The sequence below is a fragment of the Crassostrea angulata genome, chromosome 10 (genome assembly GCF_025612915.1).
Source record: "Crassostrea angulata isolate pt1a10 chromosome 10, ASM2561291v2, whole genome shotgun sequence".
Classification (NCBI taxonomy): domain Eukaryota; kingdom Metazoa; phylum Mollusca; class Bivalvia; order Ostreida; family Ostreidae; genus Magallana; species Magallana angulata.
This window is the reverse complement of record NC_069120.1, coordinates 21,933,223-21,950,154: the sequence shown is the minus strand read 5'-3', so window position 1 is coordinate 21,950,154 and position 16,932 is coordinate 21,933,223. Positions and strand designations below refer to the sequence as shown.

The following is a 16,932-nucleotide window of genomic DNA, read 5'->3' as shown; positions in this document are numbered from 1 at the left end:
TACAAGTATAATAAATGGACGGATTTATTCAATAAATACAAATAATCACAGCTACAATGACAGATCTACTTTATGTCTATATTAAATGTTTCTCTACATGCTGGTTTTTCCTGCCATCTGTTTCTGCAGTATAGTGTTGAAGTCGGAAATAACGGATGAAACTCTCTTGGATATGGCCCTGTAGTCACACTCCATGGTTTTGGTGTTGATAACTGACAATTAAGTTAAGGCAAAAACATACCAAAACAAAAATATATTTGTTTTCATCAATTCTCTTGCAGTAGAAGAACTAGTAAACATGATACATGAACCATTATTGATGTTTTCAGAAAATAAAGGATACATTCTTTCATCACAAAGTTATTCTGTTCATGGTGTTGCCATTTCTTCTCCAAATTGCCAAGCTGTCAAAATTCAGATAAATTGGTTAAGTTTTTGGGCCATTTTAAAGTGACTTAAATTCTGTTATTAAAATACTCTCATAAATCTCTCTATGTGTGAGGAAAAATACTACAACGCAAAAAATATGGATGCTTCATTATTAAACTCAAACAAAAAGCTGCATATTGGGCTTAAAATGATAAACAACTCTCAGACTAATGTAAAAGTTCAAACCTGTACAAATGTTTCATTCTCATTCAGCTGTGCCTTCATGCCCTCATATTTACTAGTCAGTTGTTGCATGGTCTTCTTGAATGTGTCTCTCCTTCTCTGCAAGCTCACTCTGTCATCCATCAATTTCTATAAACAGATTGACATTGAAACAATGAAAAAATTGTGAGCCAATACCTAAAGGTAGAGATTTACAGAAAGAATATGATCTGAACCTGCAACAAGTGAGACAAAACACCCTTTCAGAAATACATGTATTATCTTTGAAAAGAAGTATTTTAGCTAAACATGAAAGAGATGAGTATATATTAAACAATGTTTAAATAGCAAAATTTCATTAATAAAACCCTGTCAAACACCCACCCTCCGCTTTTTCTCAGCCTCCTCTTTCAATGAGCTGAGGTCAGAATAGATTTCTAGCTCTTTTTCCATTGTGGCTGTCTTCTCCTTGAGCATCGCCAATTCTGTGTTAATCTTCTCTTCCAGCTGTTCCACTTTCTGTAGATCTGACTGCAGTTTGTCACTCTCTGTAACAAAGCATTCATCATTTTATCTGATACTTACAATGGAAGTGTGTTAAGATACAGGAACTTTGCTTTTGGATGAATCATACCTGCTGCTAGTCCTACAGTTGTTTGTTCGGACTTCTTCATTTCACCAGTCTTAAACTCCAGATCTTCTTTCATGGTACCCAACTCCTGGGGAGTGGGTAGAGCAGTGAATCGACTCATGTTCTACAAATACAGCAGAGTGGTTTGAACATATTTTATTGTATATATTATATACAGTAGGTTTAAACACAAGTTCAAACCGAACAAAAGTTCAAACCTATTAATTGGTTGATAACTTACTAGGTCCTCAACCTACACACGTGCAAGTGCATAATTAAACTCTTTCATGGCAAGTCAATAGCCAAAAGATAATCAAAGAACCAAGTTAAATACAATGCATAGTTTTTTATCAGCTTTTTTTAATACTTTTCGAAATAATTGTTGGTAATAATACTTACTCGGCTTGTATGCTCAAGTAGGGATACAATATTCTGTTCTGTTTGTTTGAGTTTTTCCTAGATGATAGAAAATAAACAAATTTTAATGACTTCTTATCTTTCAGATAACTTAAAAATAATATTTAAAGCCTTCTTGACATCTAATAATCATAGCTGATTCTTAGAACATACATGTATATTTAAAACTTACCATTTCTTGCCCTTTTGACTCCTCAAAGTTATTAAGAAATTCTATTTGAAAATAAAGAAATAAATATCAAAATGTTTTATTTATACATTTGTCTGAAGAAAAATGCTAAACCACATTTGAAATTAAAATTCTAAATACAAGTTTAGAACTTACCATCAATAGTTTCTTCTCTTTTCTTTAACTCCTTGTACTTCTGATTTCTCTCCCCTTGACACGTAACATTATTGATTAGAATTTTTCATTATATCCAAGATCTAATATAATGCACTATTAAACTATTCAGTTTAAATTCTATTAAACAGTTTAATACATTTCACTTTCTTTAAATAATGCTTTCACCATTAGTTTCCCTTTACTCCATTGAATTTACCTTGATTTTCTTCAATATCAAGGTCAAGTTGTCTTATCTCTTCTTCAATATTTTCTATCTTCTCCTTTAGTTCATTAGTCCTTCAAAATCAATTTCATATTTTAGCAATGATGATTAAACATTTAATACCTCCTTTTAAATTCAGATTTTTTCATTTTTTTTTGTCCATAGATATAGGTACATGCATTGACAACCTGTCATTTATTTCAAAAAGACTTAAGTTATATCAAATATTACTCAGATAATTTTGGGAAAAGAAAATTTACATGCAACATGTTGAAAGGAGATAACTCACTGTCTTTCCAAGCTGGCAATTTCCTGGTTATCTTCCTTGACTTGTTTCAGCAGCCTCTCCCTCTCTTCAGCAGGGGACTGTTTGTTCCTGGTCTCCTCCAGGTAATTATCTCTCTGGATCTCGAGGTCGTTAATCTGGTCATACAGCCTCACTGTAATCATATTCAATCAATTATACAGACAGACTATTACAAAATCAATTTCTAAGCTCATCAATAACTTATTTACAAGTCCCATTATTTCTTAACAAAAGAATGAAAATCACATACCTGCTTCTTGTTTAACTTGAGACATTGACAGTTCCTGAAAAAATATAAATTATTCACTTTCTGTGGTATTTTTATCATATTTTGTTAAAATCTAAATGTTTATCATTTTTTACTAAAATTTGTAATTCTTTCTCCTTTCTTTTGGTGTTCTATCCTAATGTTTTTATGGACTTTAAAATAAAAAAATTATGAAAAAAAAATCTTTTTATGGTAAATTAAAGAAATGGATCAAATGAGTACCTCTTGAAGGTTTCCTATTTTTGAGTTGAGTACATCTAACTCTTGTTGTGATTTTTCCAGCTGTCTTAACATATGTTCATTCATGTCCTTCAGAGCAAAGTATTTCTGCCTCATGTCCGGGTCCTAGAAAACAAAAAGAATTAAGTTAGATATTTTGGGGGAATTCTTGTGTACTTAGAAAATACAAATGTACAAACAAACACGGTTTGCTTTTAGTCCTTTGGCTATATTATAGTAAATACACATTAAATACATACCATATCATTAACCAAGTTATCTGCCATGCGCTTTTCTTGGTCCAATTCTGTTTCTAACTGTCGAATTCTATCTTCTTTCCTATCAATGATAAAATTATACATGTATAAGATGTCATTGAGAATAAAGATGATTTTAACAAGATGAGATAAAAAATATCATTACTGCTTCAACAATAAGACTTACTCTTTCTTTACTTCAAACAAATCCTCAATTTTCTTTGCCTCTCTTTCATTATTGGCTCTGAGCTGTAAATTTTAGCAAAAATAAAGTAAATTCAGGTAATGTTGTTTAATAATAAAATAGATATGTATGAAATATTTTGTTTAAAACAAATCACTTACATCATTCAAGTCAAATTCCACATCTTGAATATCTTCATCTGTAGTTAGTTTGTCTACAAGCTGAAAAAAAACAACAACGTATGTTGGTGTGTGTTTAATGCCATGTTACAGGTACATGCACTCAGTGTCTTTTGAAAATTACTAGTATTCAATACTAAAGACTTTAAAAAAATACTCCATCATTTCCAGCTTACTGTGTTGTAATCTCCTAGTTCCCCTTGTAAATCTCTTATTTCACTAGCCAGTGATTCAGCTCTAAAAATATAATGTCAAATTGTCAATGAGAATGATACACTGTATAAAGTTGAAATGTTAAAACTTTGCTGAAGAAAATAAACTTGCAAAAAAAATCCCTTTTAAAGAAATTTTCAACCTACCTTTTCTCATACGTAAGAAATGATGAATTCTCTTCGGAGGAATTTTCTATCTCTTTCTTTAGTCTAGCATTTTCAGCATTTAAATCATTTAGTTTCCCTCTGTGTAATAGAAAATAAATGTAGAATAACGAGATAGATTCAATGTAATAAAATTGAACAGGAAAGTTAATTGGGGGAGGGGGGTGTTAAAAATGCACCGATAGAGCCATGTGCAAGTATGTAAAGGGTTATGAATACCTGATAAGACCCAGGTAATAAGTTTTGTCCTGGACCATTCTTTGTGAACCTGTGTAGTAATAAAACATACCAGATTATTTCATTAAAACATGACCAACAAAAACTTCAACATTTCATTTACACAAAACATAAAAATAAAATGGTTTTACAAAAGAGGAAGTAAAGAGCACCGATACCTTTTACTCCTGTCTTCATTCCACCTAAACCTTGCTGTGTCATTGGCCTGTCAACCACAGTGATCTGAGATGACAATGCTGAAAAATATTTTGTTTTTATGTCTCTCTTAATTTTCATATCAAAACTAATTACTGGTATACAATTAAATTTGAATGCAAAGAGCCACTATAAAAAAGAATTAAAATGAGATATTAGTCAATGAATGAATTTTTTTTTTCATCATAAAAAGGCCCTTAGTTCACAATCATTAAGTTTTAAGCTAATTGACATACCAACACCCCCTCCTGTCTGGCCACCTCTAGTTCCGGGACGAGCTGTACCTGGGTTCTACAGAAGAGGAATTTCTATCTTACAATTCAATTGATTATAAAAAGTACACAGTTATCAAAATATGTAGGGGCCAATATCACAAGGGTTGTCTGCATTTTATCTAATAATTGAAAAACTTACCATTGCAGTTGTAAGGCGAGTTGCAGTACCAGGTTGTATTCCTGGTGCTACGAAAACAATAAAATTCAAATAAGTTTACATAGGTAAACAGACAATATACAACTTAAAGTTCAACATGCTAGTTCATTAAAGTTACAATTAAAATCAGATCTTTGATCCGCTCTGACAAATTCGATGTTGTGTAGCGACACATTTAACCAGAGACATGTCACATAAATAACATAATGTTATTTATGTCTCCGATTTAACACTCTGATTTATCATACCTGCTGTCCCTGGGGGCCTTGCCCCCGTCCTTGGTCGGCTGCCACTTGCTGTAGGTACTCTTCCACTCCTAAAAATATTTTGAGTAAATCATTTTTCTTTATCAACTGTGTCACGTAGTTGTGTCAATGTGTCTTCTGTGATTATTAACAAGAGTAATGAAGGATATGAAAGTTTTTTCTCCTTAAGTAAACAAAATTCTAGCTATCGCTAAAACATCTACTTGTGATAATTATGTTGTCCTGTTTCCAATACCATTGCAATGTCTTTATATATAAGCTCGAAAAATATTTTCATAATGATAAAACATTTCCCATCCATATCAATTCAAGTTATTTGATTGATTCTCTGATATTAAAAAAAAAACAGTCCATATATTTGATGTTTTGAAACTGGTAGGAAGATATTGCAAATGAAAATTGAATAACTGTAAAATTTCATATTTACATTTTTCTCAACGTTGTCTGTTGACAGGAAATTCACTGGAATTCGGAAGCACTGAATTGTGGGTAAAAAAAGGTGCGCGTTAGATAGATTGAACCATGGTTCATTCGGCTTTATTCAAACTGTGTTTTCGTACTTTATAAGAAGTCGAATAGTGCCATATATTATATGGCACGCCAATTTCACAAAAGTAAGCTAAACATAGTTTCACAGTCGATAAACTAGGTTTATCGACTGTTAACTATAGTTTACGGATCGTAAACTATATAGTTGCCGACGTTAATCTATATTTCACATCTGTAAACTATAGTTAACGCGATAATCTATGTTTCCCATCTGTAAACTATAGTTAACACTGAAAACAATCATTTGCGGTTGTTAAACATAGTTTATCTGATAAATAGGGTTTTATGATCAGTAAACTACGGTTTACAAATCTAAAGCACGCCAAATTCACATAAATTAGCAAAACATAGTTTCACAGTCGATAAACTAGGTTTCTGTAAACTATAGTTTACGAATGCAAATCTATGTTTTTCTGTCTGGAAATACACGTTTACAACAGATTTTGCTGATAAATATTGATTCACATCTGTAAACTATAGTTTACATTCGTAAACTATAGTTTAGAGTTGATAAATATAGTTTCACGATTGTGAAATTATATTTATCAGATAAACTATGTTTTACAATCGTTAATTATAGTTTTCGGTTCTAAACTATAGTTAACTGTCATTTTTACCATGCTTTACAAACGTAAAACTATGTTTATCACATTTTTGTGAATTTGGCGCCTTATATAATGTCTAAATAATACAATTTGCATTTGTGAACACAATTGTGAAACTATATTTATCAGATAAACTATGTTAAACAATCGCAAATGATTGTTTCAGTGTTAACTATAGTTTACAGATGGGAAACATAGATTATCGCGTTAACTATAGTTTACAGACGTGAAATATAAATTAACGTCGTTAACTATAGTTTTCGATCCGTAAACTATAGTTAACAGTCGATAAACCTAGTTTATCGACTGTGAAACTATGTTTAGCTCATTTTTGTGAATTTGTCTGATAAATGCAGTTTCACGATTTGTGAAACTATAATTAACAACTCTTAACTATAGTTTACGATTGTAAATTATAATTTACAAATGTGAATCTATATTTATCAGCAAAATCTATTGTTAACGTTTTTTTACAGATAGATAAACTATGATTATCATTCGTAAACTATAATTTACATTCGTGAAATATAGTTTCACAGATGTAAACTATAGTAAAAGCATCGTTAACTATAGTTTAGGATCCGTAAACTATAGTTAACAGCTGATAAACCTAGTTTATCGACTGTGAAACTATGTTTAGCTCATTTTTGTGAATTTGGCGTGCCATACATATATTAGTAACTAACAATCATACAAAAATTTGTATTCATTTGCGTATAAGTGATGAAATGAAGTGAAACATGGGGGTAAATATTGAAATAAAAGCTTTGAAAAGACTGAATTAAATTTATTCATAAATATATTCACAAGGGCAGGTTTCCTTTACATTAAAAAAAACAAAGTTGATGAATTATAATATAGGAAACATATGACGTACATATTCATTGCTAAAATGCAGCATAAGATTTATTTATACCCAGAAACTGTATCGATGACGAATTTTCTTTGATTTAGTATCGGCGATTTTTTATGCTGTATGATATAATATAAAAATTTTAACTAACTAAAAGAGACAATCATTAGGGGCAACGTTTAGTGTTAAACTACCAGGATATACTAAAAGTATCATATAGATAAAATTGATGGTAAATGATTTGACCCCCCCCCCCTTTGTGTTTTGCTTGTCAAGATTTAAAAAAATTAAATATTTTTAAAAAGAAAAAAACAACAACATATAAGTGGATACATGTAACAGCCGTTGGATTCTGACGATGTATCGATTATATCAGTGGGAGGCCAATATCTTTCTATAACGTTAAGTGTGAAATTACAACATCGAAATATAAATATACATGTATACATTCAAAATATATTTAAAGGGGGAGGGTGTTAATCAGAAATTAGGTACAGAAGAGTGAATTTCGGGTGACCTAATCACCACCCCTGTTGTTGGACATTATATCAAATTTCGAGAAACTTAACAAATACATGTAGATCAAAAAGTTTTCTGAATTTCTGAATTCGCTAATATCACATTTCCTTGAAAAAAAAGGGGGGGGGGGGGGGTAATTATGTCAGTGTGTGTGGCGAGGCGTAGAAAACATGCTTTAAAGCCAGCAACATGTATAAAAATACAGGAACGTAAATGTTCTAATTTTAGTAAAATTGGTTTTGATTTACTCGTAAGATTGAGTAAAATTTTATCAATTTGGAAAAAATAAAATGAAGTATAATCAAATTCTGCTTTGTGTGTTTACTTATACTGCTGAAATGCGACAGACCGAGATTTGAAATTTCACTCACAAGTCACCATATTATAGATATAAATAGAATGTTACAGAACTATATGAATCATGACTGCAAAAACACGTGGCTGCATGTAATTTAAACACGCATGTAAAGATAATCATATCCAGTATTATATTACCATGTATGTCAGCTGACGGATATAGAACAAATGAATGGATAACCAAATCAGAGTCACTAAAAACGTATGTTCCCAATCTTATTAACTGATTAATATTCCCTTCTGAACAATATCTTGTTCAATGTATGTAGAGGAGAAGATTTCCAAATCTAATTTCAATTAGATTGGAATATTCTTAAAATAATTTTTGAAACCAGACATGAAAAAAATAAATGAAATTTTTGATTAACACGATGAGGAATTTCACTATCATTTATTGTGTCAAATAACAGTATTTGAATTAACAACTGGAAATATGTGTGCATTAACAAACACAAATGCATCATCATCTAAAATGCAATTATCAGCACTCTTCTGACTCCTTCTCAAAGAAACCAACTCTTAAACTTCAAAGATCTTAATAACAGCAACAACAACATCTAATTCTATCAACAGTACAGGTAGCATGTTGTTTGAAACACATTGGCATAAACAATATTCTTCTCTTTAAAAAAAATCATACATAGTAGATGCTGAATGAAAAAGAAGTCCATTATACATCATGCAGCTATATTTTAAACAAATATTGATCTTCTGTTTCTATCAGAATCTTAACTATGCCTTTATCCTAACAGATTTTGTTAGTACTATCTTGCATGTTCATCAGAGATATATTGTAGAAGCACATACATTCGTTGGGATAAAATTTTGCTGTTTTTAAATAAAATACAATTTAGTTGGAATTTAATTTCGTCATATCATAATCTCTAAGCTCTGTATTTATGAGGATTAAATGCTTTTAGGTGTCCATCAAACTAGCTGCAGGACTGTAGCTCCCGGTCTGAAAAAAATCGGATGGACGACCTTGGAGCTACAGTGCCTCCCATAGGAAAAATCTGCAATTTACGGCGCACAAAAAATTGCGCTAATTGTGGACTTATTAACCTTATTTTTACACAAATTCTGTAAAAATAATTTGTACCATTAAAATCTTCAGCCAATTTACTACTGTTATCGTCACTTTACTTGCCTCAGACTTTCTCTTGAACATGATAACCGACCTCGGAAAATGAAGTATGTTAATTTACGTCGAGATCGAGAGCCGCCATTTTTAAATGTAAACAAACTTGCACCACTTTAATTTGCAGGTTTAAAAGAATATCAGAGGCAAGTGAAGTGACGATATCTGTAGTAAAATGTCCGAGGAATTTTTTTGGTATCAAATATTTGTACAGAATGTGATCGTAAATGAGATTAATCAGTCCAAAATTAGCGCAATTTTTTGTGCGCCGTAAATTGCAGTTTTTTACTATGGGAGGCACTGTAGCTCCCAGGTCGTCCATCCGAATTTTTTCAGACCGGGAGCTACAGTCCTGCAGCTACCATCAAACTAACCTGACTCAGAATCACTGGAGTTGTACGTGTACTTTGGTTGAAATTCATCATGAATTTAATTTCTTGGATAAATACTGCAAACGAAAATAGCGAAATAAAATCCTCAACGAATATTTCTGCTTCTACAGTATATAACATAGTACCAGTATATACGTCCCTAATGTTAATACAAGCACTACAGTAAAACACACTTATAATGAATGCCAGGGACAGGTGATTTTCTTCGTTTTAAGTGTAATTCATTATAACTGTCAAGTTCACAACATGTAAAAAAGTCATAGGGAAAGAATATCACTTCGCAGTAAGCGTCAATTCATTATAAGTGTGTTTGCTATAACCATATTTTACTGTAATTATTTTTTTCATATTGTAACAAAAAATTCAGTTGCTGGAACACAGTATATGTGGATATTTTTTTAAATGATCTAATTGTTACTTTTTTCATGACAAAAAAATACAGTATGTAGAAATTCATATATGTTATTGTTTGCCACCATCTAACATTAAAAAAATCCCAACACACATATACAGTGGCTTATTATTCACCCCATTTTTGAATATTTTGTAACCCTATTCCCCCTCCCAAGACATACTGTATATTCATAATAATGTAGATTATTAGACTGTATATTCAGAGCTGTTCATAAATCATATAGCATCTTTCAAATCATTACATTGCATTTTTCATTTCACAACACAAAACCTTCACAACCTTCATTATCACTATATTGCATTGACATTCAGAATAATTATTTGCAGAAGTAAATACAGCAATAATGTAAAAGTTAAACATTTCTTATTCTACTTTTGGGACTAAAACACATGATCTTTCACTTCTCATTTCATTTACAAACATTTCCATAAAAAGTACCTCTTAAAACAACAAGGAAATGATTTTAAATCAATCATGGCAAGTAGGTAATGTGTCTTAATTCTACGAACTCAAACACAGAAAAGGTGGAATTTGCAAAAAAGCATTTTTTATATCCTTCAGCAGTTTAAAACTTTGCTTATAAAAGATTGTCACAACTACATTAGCTAACAAAGCCACAAAGCATAGTTGTATTCTATATCACCCCTGAAGTTTCCTACTAAGAGGATGGTTGACTCTTCAGTAAAAAAAAAAAGGGGGGAGAAAAACCTCCCCTGAACTCAAGGCATACAGTTAATGTAAATGAAAGCAATGGTCCTCAATATCACAAAATTCCTTTTAAAGGAAAAAGAAAAAAAATAAAGAAAAGAATGCACACAGCAGGGTTTACAGGAAACTCCATACCTTTCTTCATCTCCAGAAACAAAAAATAAACACAACATGTAAAACTAAAATCCTCTACTGGATTTTTCTCGAAGTATCATTGTAATTTTTATCAAAATTAACCCTTAACACTTTATGGACACCTTTTAGCATTTTATAAAACCAAAACAAGTTGATGATATCAAGAACAACACAGGTCACCAATAGGACCATTTGGACATGCCCCGTTCTCAAAAAGGCCTCTGTTCCATACACTTGGTAAACTTTCATCCAGTAAATTGGCATTACGAGAATCCGAACAGCGAAAAAGGACAGCGTCATTAGGATTCCATTGGTAAATCCCAAAGGATCGGTCTTCTTGATTCCAAGTACATCAAAAAAGTATCTAACAAAAAGACACAAAAGCAAAATGCAATGTTAAGAAAAATAGCAAAGGCACCCTTTGCTTTTTGGTAAACACAATGTCTTGATTGTTTCAAATCTCTCTCCCTTTACATACATATCATTTGTACTACCTGATACATTTATAACATACAGAATTACTGGTTCTAGCTATAGCCCATTTTAGTAGATATAATAGTTATGTGATAGAATATTCAAGTGTACCTGTTGTTTACAAAAGGGGTGGATATTTCAGCTAGCAGTCGATAATTGGCAAAACCGGTCATTACTCCATAGACCTGAAATGATCAACAGATATCAAGTTTTAAAAAATCAGATAAAGGAATGGAAGAAATTAGAATGTACATGTAAATGGATTAGTGTGACCTGTTAGCAATGTTCTGATCAAAATATAATCCCTGCAGTGAAAGCATGTTAGCAAAAAGCAGCCATTTATTCCAATGAGTAAATCAGGCATTAAAGCTGTCAGGCCGTAATAAAATAGTGTGTTTCTTGTTAATTGACTGACCCTAAATCATGTAATCCTACCAGTAATAATTAATAGCATGTTTTTTGGGTTTTTTTTTTTCAATCTGTATTTAGTTTATTTTAAACATCTCAGAAGGGGTCATCTGCTGGGCCAAGTGAAAGCAATTTTAAATACTGTATATTCCTTATATTACGCGGGTACTTAATTTCGCGATCCCGCAGTTTTGTATCACATCGCGAGAATATAAAATCGCCAACGCGGAACTTTTATCTTTATTTCTCATAGTTCTCAGCTCAAAAAAAAATAATGGCGAGATTTTAACTTTCGCGAAGGGTGCTCCTTGCGATTTTACGCGGGTATTAATTCCTCACATTTAATTAGGAATCTACAGTAATAAAACAAATTGAAATGTTTTTCCTATATACATGGTAATTACTGCAACCTCATTTTTCTGGTTGAAATAGGAAATTCACTTTTAATTTATTAAGACTCTAATGTAAATATGTATGTCATAGTATCCAAAATTTCAATCCATTAATTTCTGTGTGAAAAATTGCAATATACTCCAATATAGGTTCTCACCACAACATAATAGTAAGCATATATTGAAGCTGCATGATGGAAATAGAAGAAAACTTCACCAATCTGCTTGTAATAGATTGTCATTATCACTGCATCTGTAATTGTAAATGTAGTCAAGTTAGAAATAGTCAGTATCATTGCTATAAGTCTAATACTGGTAGATTATATATCAAACAACTAAATATTTTTATCAGAATAAGGCTCCAAAAAATTGCTATTGAAAATGAATTACTCTATGCATTATTTTGTTGTTGTTGATACAACACAAGATATTTTATATCTAAAATATATATATCTAATCCTTTGTCAATTTCCCTGCCTCCGAGAGCGAAGTAAAAAGAAAATGTAAGTCTAGGAGGGAATTTAAATACATTAACATATACTACTATCAGTACTTTTTGATGTTGTACAATTAGTTAAGAACCCATTAAAAAATAAACTTTGCACTGTATCATGGTTCAAGGATATTTCGAGTAACTCTTCATGTTACTTAGCTAGGACGTATGAATCATCTTGTTTCTTCTCTTTATCTATGTTCTCAATATATACATAAACACTCTATATTGTACTTATTTACCGGCCAACATGTATCCCATGACTACAGCACACTCCGTTCTTACAGTGGGACTGTTGTGCCTGAAAAAAAAATGTTTATAAGCAAGTACATAAAAAAATAACATCTTCAGCCTATAGATAAATAAGTGATACATTTATACAACTTGTATTTCACAACAATCTAATTAAAATAAGACTTGTAAAACCACTTCTCTACAATATGCATAGTCTAGAGGAGCAGTTTTACAATTCTAATTTTAATTTGATTGATTTCATAAGGCATTTTCGCAAAATGTATTTCCACAACAAATCTACCAGTATAATATCTTTGTTATGTTATAGTCATTAATCTAAAGTAATGGAAACTTTATTGACTACATTAAAAATGAATGAGTTACAAACACATTTATTAAAAATTTCTTTAGAATCTATTATAAAATCAATACCATATGGGATTGGTCTGTAACTCATCATCATACAGATATGCATACACACACATAGAACTGACTATCACTGCATGAACACTGGAATTGACTCTGAAACAGACAATATCAGAATTATGCGTCATAAAAACATCTGGGCAATTAAGCCACTCAACTAAAAAGAAAAAATCTACTTCGTCTTCTCTTCAAACATAGGATGTATTCATATCATAAACCTAAATGAACTGCACAGATTCAGTAGATTCATTTGCTATTATTTAATACCACTGTGTCATATTTCCCAATGAAACCTTGAATAATGATACATCATCTTGATGAAGGAGGACTATTATGTTCTATATGAATTGACAGTCCATTCATGTCAGCAGTAAACAAAATAGAAGGAACATGTATTGTATTCTAATGTAGTCTATTTTAATAGATACGTGTACCTTTGTAACACTAAATATCAAAAGTATCCGTAGATCAAGATACCATTTTGAAAGATTGAGTACTCTGTATGATCATGACACCACATGTAACAATAATCAATCATGTCCTGATGTTTCCTAATTAGATAAACATACCTGGTGTCCCAGTCAATTCTACTGGCTTCAGGTAGGTCGTTGTACTTGGCAAAGATTTTCTTGGACAACTTTGGACTGGCAAACTTGAACAAGAACAGAAAGAAGAGAAAACTGATGCATGCAGCAGGCAAGTACCTGCTGTCAAACTCCATGTACTGAACACTGGACATGATGGCTGCTGAGAGGCATCACAGTCTGGGCCTACAAGGAACAGAGAGCGTGTGCAGTGCCCTTTGATATCGTTGACTGTATCGTACTAACAGCTAAGGGTGTTATCATGTGATAGCAAGTCACCGACACAAGAGTATAATATACATTAATACAAGATACAGTGACAAGGTTCACTGAAGTCAATATCCCTTCAAAACTGACTAATAAATAAACAATAACATGAGTATATGTCCTTTGAACATTTGTATATTCTAATGAATGTTAAACTAATACTGTATTATTTGTCAAATTATCAATAATTCAATTGATTTTCAATTGCATCATATCCCCTGTTCATGTATATATACTCAATCTAACCAAATTTTAAATAAACAAAACAATAAAGATAAACAGAGACCACTACAATGGTATCTGAATGTCTGTATTTCATATGGCAAAAAGAAGCGCAGTATAGATGTTTAATATGCACATTTGTGATTATAAGGTTACTGTCAAATCCATAAATTTTTATGATACCATATGGAATTTAATTCTTCCAAAGCTTGTGCTGGATTTCAAAAACTGTATTGAAATTCTCTAGAAATCCATATATCAGGTTTATTTATTCATATTTCAATTACACAACACCTACTGTAATTATAAAATGTTTGAGATACACCTCACCTAAAGATCGACAACAATGAGATTTACACCCGTGACACAATGATGTATGACCCAGTAAACAGACAGTGCTGAGACGGTGTATGAAGAATGTGTTCTGGACTAGAAATCTACTTACCAGGTACCAGGAATATAACCAGGTAATATCTAACAGAAAACTATAGATAATTCATGAAAGGTTATAACCAGCATATATATCTTACATATTACGTGCATTTACCAATATACTTTGGCCCACTAAGGGACAGGTAACTTCTATCAATGTGTATCTTAAGGCAATGTCTTCTCTCAGGTTTGATCACCACCAAACTTACACATGTACAGGAACACCTTTTGATAATAAAGATCTATCTTTTACCAATTTTAATGAAATAATTATTGTTTCAATGTTTGAAAAAATTACTATTGATTAGTACCATGGCTAAGCATTTATAACAATTAAGCTGAATTCTATGTCTATATGCTCATCACTAAATTCAATTCTACGTTCAAAAAAATAAATGGAATCAGAATATCCTCAGACCTTATAATATGCACATCTAATGGTATATATTTTGACCTAAATATCTACAAAGATTCAGTATAGTGCAGCTCAGTTTAGGAACACTTAAAAGTATAAAGGACTGACTGACAGATTGGCCCAAAACTTTACACCCCACACAACTTGTGGAATGTTATATACTTAAAATTTTTAACTTGAAGGTAAGCCTTTACCAACAGGCTTTTTCAGGTTTAATATGAGCAAGATTAAGCCAAAGAGTAATAATTTGTAGACTAAAACTTGATTTTAAAGAGATCTGCAATGACCTTCACATTTGTCTTTGAAACTTGGTTTAAGGTTACTGCACATCCTTTACCCAAAACAGAAAGTGTAAGCCTAGTATAATCCAGATAGGCTAGGGAGGGGGGTATAAATACCTCTGATTTTTTTTTTGGTGAGATCTTATATGACCTTGTCTTTGACCTAGAAACTTCACCCAAGGCCACTGCACTCTTTGACCAACAACACTCTATAGATGAAGTGTAAGCCAGATTGGAACGATCGAGGGGAGAGAATATATGAACCAGACAAAGATTTTTTGGATTTCTGCTATGACCTTTAAGTCCTTAACCTTAACCTTAAACCTAGAAACTTGGTTCATGGTCACTGCTCACTCTTTACGAAAAGGCACTCTGTAAGTAAAGTATGAACCAGATTGGGCCAAGGGAAGAGAAGATATGTCCTGGACATGTGATCTCAGACTGACAGACGAACTGAAGGTCACACAAAAAGATTGAACACTTTATGGCGCCTGCAAAACAGAGCCATAATTTATTTGTTTTAACAAATCAAAATGCTATTTTTTATAGTAAGTAGGTACATGTATTACTTAACACACTTTCATTGATATCAATTACACTGTAAATGTGACAAATGTCTTCACCTCATGCTAGATTGAGCCTAAGAGGCATTTAATTAGGTTTTTTTACCAGTATCATTATGTGCAAATAAACAAACCTGCATTAAAGGTCCGAATGCAGACACTGCTAAAGAATAGCATTTTATTTACTATACTGGCGTGCGACCAGTTCTCGCCGCGTACCATTTCTCGCCAGTATATTGTGACGTCATTTTTCGTCTATAATTTTAAGTGTTGATAAAATGACGTCACAATGTACTGGCGAGAAATGGTACTCGGCGAGAACTGGTCGCACGCCAGTAGTCTTAACACAATTTGAAACGAGTTGAATTAAAAATTTATACCAAATATTTGTGCAATAGTTACTGACATCTTAGGACAGTTTATACAATGTTATCTGTAAAAACAAGACAGTAGTAGGATTTTTCATGAATAAAATTCCAGAAAGTTCCAGAAAGAAATATTGGTTTACTGTTGTAAACCAATAATGGATAAAATTAAAATTATACTTAATGATACCAGTTACATTATAATTTTGATGACATATGACAAAAATATAAAGAATAAAATAATTTTGCCATAATTTGACTGTTACAACATGGCAGTTTATAAAATACGACGGCCAACACGTGTTTTAAAAATACACACAAAAATTTGACACGGTGAGGAAATTCGAACAAGGCGGTTTTTAAACAACGTGAAGTTTTACGGTTTATCAATCAACTTAATTTGTGCTAAATACTTTAAAATTAATTTTCAGTGAAAAGTTGTTCACTCTTTACATCACTTTCTGTAGAAAATTACCTGAAATAACGATGTAAAGACACGTAATCCATATCTGTAAACAACATCACAAACGAAATCTCAAATGTCGTAATTCTTTGCATCTACAATGCCATGCCAACGTCTGCTCATCGACCAAAGTA

At 31.8% G+C, this 16,932-nt stretch overlaps 1 protein-coding gene across 2 annotated transcripts; it reads right to left on the bottom strand.

The window, feature by feature from the left end:
- Nucleotides 1-8: 8 nt before the first annotated feature.
- Nucleotides 9-16,913, bottom strand: LOC128165165 (intraflagellar transport protein 74 homolog). 2 transcript variants are annotated; one of them, XM_052829407.1, is made up of 27 exons: nucleotides 16,811-16,913; nucleotides 13,776-13,976; nucleotides 13,213-13,302; nucleotides 12,789-12,847; nucleotides 12,212-12,306; nucleotides 11,365-11,438; nucleotides 10,882-11,143; nucleotides 5,091-5,158; nucleotides 4,825-4,871; nucleotides 4,198-4,246; nucleotides 3,961-4,059; nucleotides 3,778-3,838; nucleotides 3,584-3,643; nucleotides 3,426-3,487; nucleotides 3,242-3,320; nucleotides 2,985-3,107; nucleotides 2,745-2,778; nucleotides 2,477-2,627; nucleotides 2,182-2,261; nucleotides 1,965-2,018; nucleotides 1,812-1,852; nucleotides 1,622-1,678; nucleotides 1,226-1,346; nucleotides 976-1,139; nucleotides 616-741; nucleotides 344-404; nucleotides 9-212 (listed from the first exon to the last, which is right to left on the bottom strand). In XM_052829407.1, the coding sequence occupies exons 2-27, from the start codon at nucleotides 13,943-13,945 to the stop codon at nucleotides 94-96; spliced, it is 2,406 nt and encodes an 801-aa protein (XP_052685367.1). In that variant the 5' UTR covers nucleotides 13,946-13,976; nucleotides 16,811-16,913; the 3' UTR covers nucleotides 9-93. The 2 variants fall into 2 exon arrangements, with proteins under 2 accessions (XP_052685367.1, XP_052685366.1); XM_052829406.1 differs by lacking the exons at nucleotides 10,882-11,143; nucleotides 11,365-11,438; nucleotides 12,212-12,306; ... (2 more) ...; nucleotides 13,776-13,976; nucleotides 16,811-16,913 and adding exons at nucleotides 4,374-4,451; nucleotides 4,647-4,701; nucleotides 5,536-5,611.
- Nucleotides 16,914-16,932: the final 19 nt, after the last annotated feature.

What these genes read in the sequence shown, in the direction of transcription:
- LOC128165165 (XM_052829407.1), bottom strand. Translation starts at nt 13,945, where the DNA reads ATGTCCAGTGTTCAGTACATGGAGTTTGACAGCAGGTACTTGCCTGCT. An exon ending in TTACAGACCAATCCCATATG is followed by an intron (nt 12,848 to 13,212) that starts GTATTGATTTTA and finishes TTTTTTTTTCAG; the next exon opens with GCACAACAGTCCCACTGTAA. An exon ending in AAGAGAAGAAACTATTGATG is followed by an intron (nt 1,853 to 1,964) that starts GTAAGTTCTAAA and finishes ATTTTCAAATAG; the next exon opens with AATTTCTTAATAACTTTGAG.